Source organism: Psammomys obesus, unplaced genomic scaffold (genome assembly GCF_907164565.1).
Source record: "Psammomys obesus unplaced genomic scaffold, mPsaObe1.curated_primary_1811, whole genome shotgun sequence".
NCBI lineage: Eukaryota > Metazoa > Chordata > Mammalia > Rodentia > Muridae > Psammomys > Psammomys obesus.
Genome location: NW_026596162.1, coordinates 8,838,735 through 8,839,802, shown reverse-complemented (window position 1 = coordinate 8,839,802; position 1,068 = coordinate 8,838,735). Strand labels below are relative to the sequence as shown.

The window sequence follows — 1,068 nt, the reverse complement described above, 5'->3', positions numbered from 1 at the left end:
CCCGGCCTGGCCGCGGTTCCCGGCTCGGCCGCAGGCGTCCCGGCCCCGGGCCTGGCGGCGGCGAGCAGCGCCGCGGCCCCTTTCCCGCACGGCGACTCGGCCCTCAACGAGCAGGAGAAGGAGCTGCAGCGGCGACTGAAGCGCCTCTACCCGGCCGTGGACGAGCAGGAGACGCCGCTGCCCCGGTCCTGGAGCCCGAAGGACAAGTTCAGCTACATCGGCCTCTCGCAGAACAACCTGCGGGTGCACTACAAAGGTACGGGGCGCGGGGTCCCGCGGAGAGACCCGACGGTGCGGGGCGAGGCTCGGGGCCAGGGAAGGTGAGAGGGGGTCCCCAGGTGGGAAGGAGTTGGGCTTCTAGGCCCGGGGCGGGATGCTTTGAGGGAATCCGGGATGACCGGACACTTCACTCCTCCTGATTTCCCGAGATAAATCTATGGGCCGGAGTTGGGTTACATTGTTCTCCAGGTGGAGAGGGTCAGGCGATCTCCTCTTACGCAGCGGGGGGTGCGAGGCACGATTCTGAGGTACAGTTTCTAATTAAGGGAGAGCCGAGATACACAGGAGGGGGAGGGAGGCGTCATCAGTGGAGGATTTGTCCCAAATTAGGCCAGAGATTGTCTAGGGGGACAAAAGGACAAGGGGCCCAAGTTGGCCATCATTGCACCTTATTGAAAGCAATTGGGAGGGTGAGAGGGGAACCTCCGGATTCCCTGTTTTCTTCGGGGAGCAGAACCGCCTCCTCCCCCCGTTCCGGATTGGAAATGTCCTGTGTTTCCGGGTTGGTGTTACATGAAGTTTTGTTGAAAACAAGGGTTTTTAAACATGTCAATTAGCCTTTTGAAGAAAACTGACTTATATTTTGCACCTGCAGTTAACAAACTTAGCCACCTTAGGCTTCTGCTCCCTTCTATCCGACTTTTCCTAGGTTAAAACAAAGCTTTAAGCAAGTCGATTGTATAGAAAGTTATAAATGGCAGTGTGTGTGTGGGTGGGAGGGATTGAATTGTAGCTCAAATTAATTGCCTGCATCAAGTTTACTTGTGTGGAAGGGGTAAAAAAAAAAAA

At 56.5% G+C, this 1,068-nt stretch overlaps 1 protein-coding gene across 1 annotated transcript; it reads left to right on the top strand.

Moving 5' to 3' along the window:
• On the top strand, window positions 1-324 carry LOC129667453 (ran-binding protein 9-like; the record flags this gene model as incomplete). Its single annotated transcript, XM_055595100.1, has 1 exon — window positions 1-324. A coding segment is annotated over one exon (324 nt), but the record flags the coding sequence as incomplete, so codon positions are not given.
• Window positions 325-1,068: the final 744 nt, after the last annotated feature.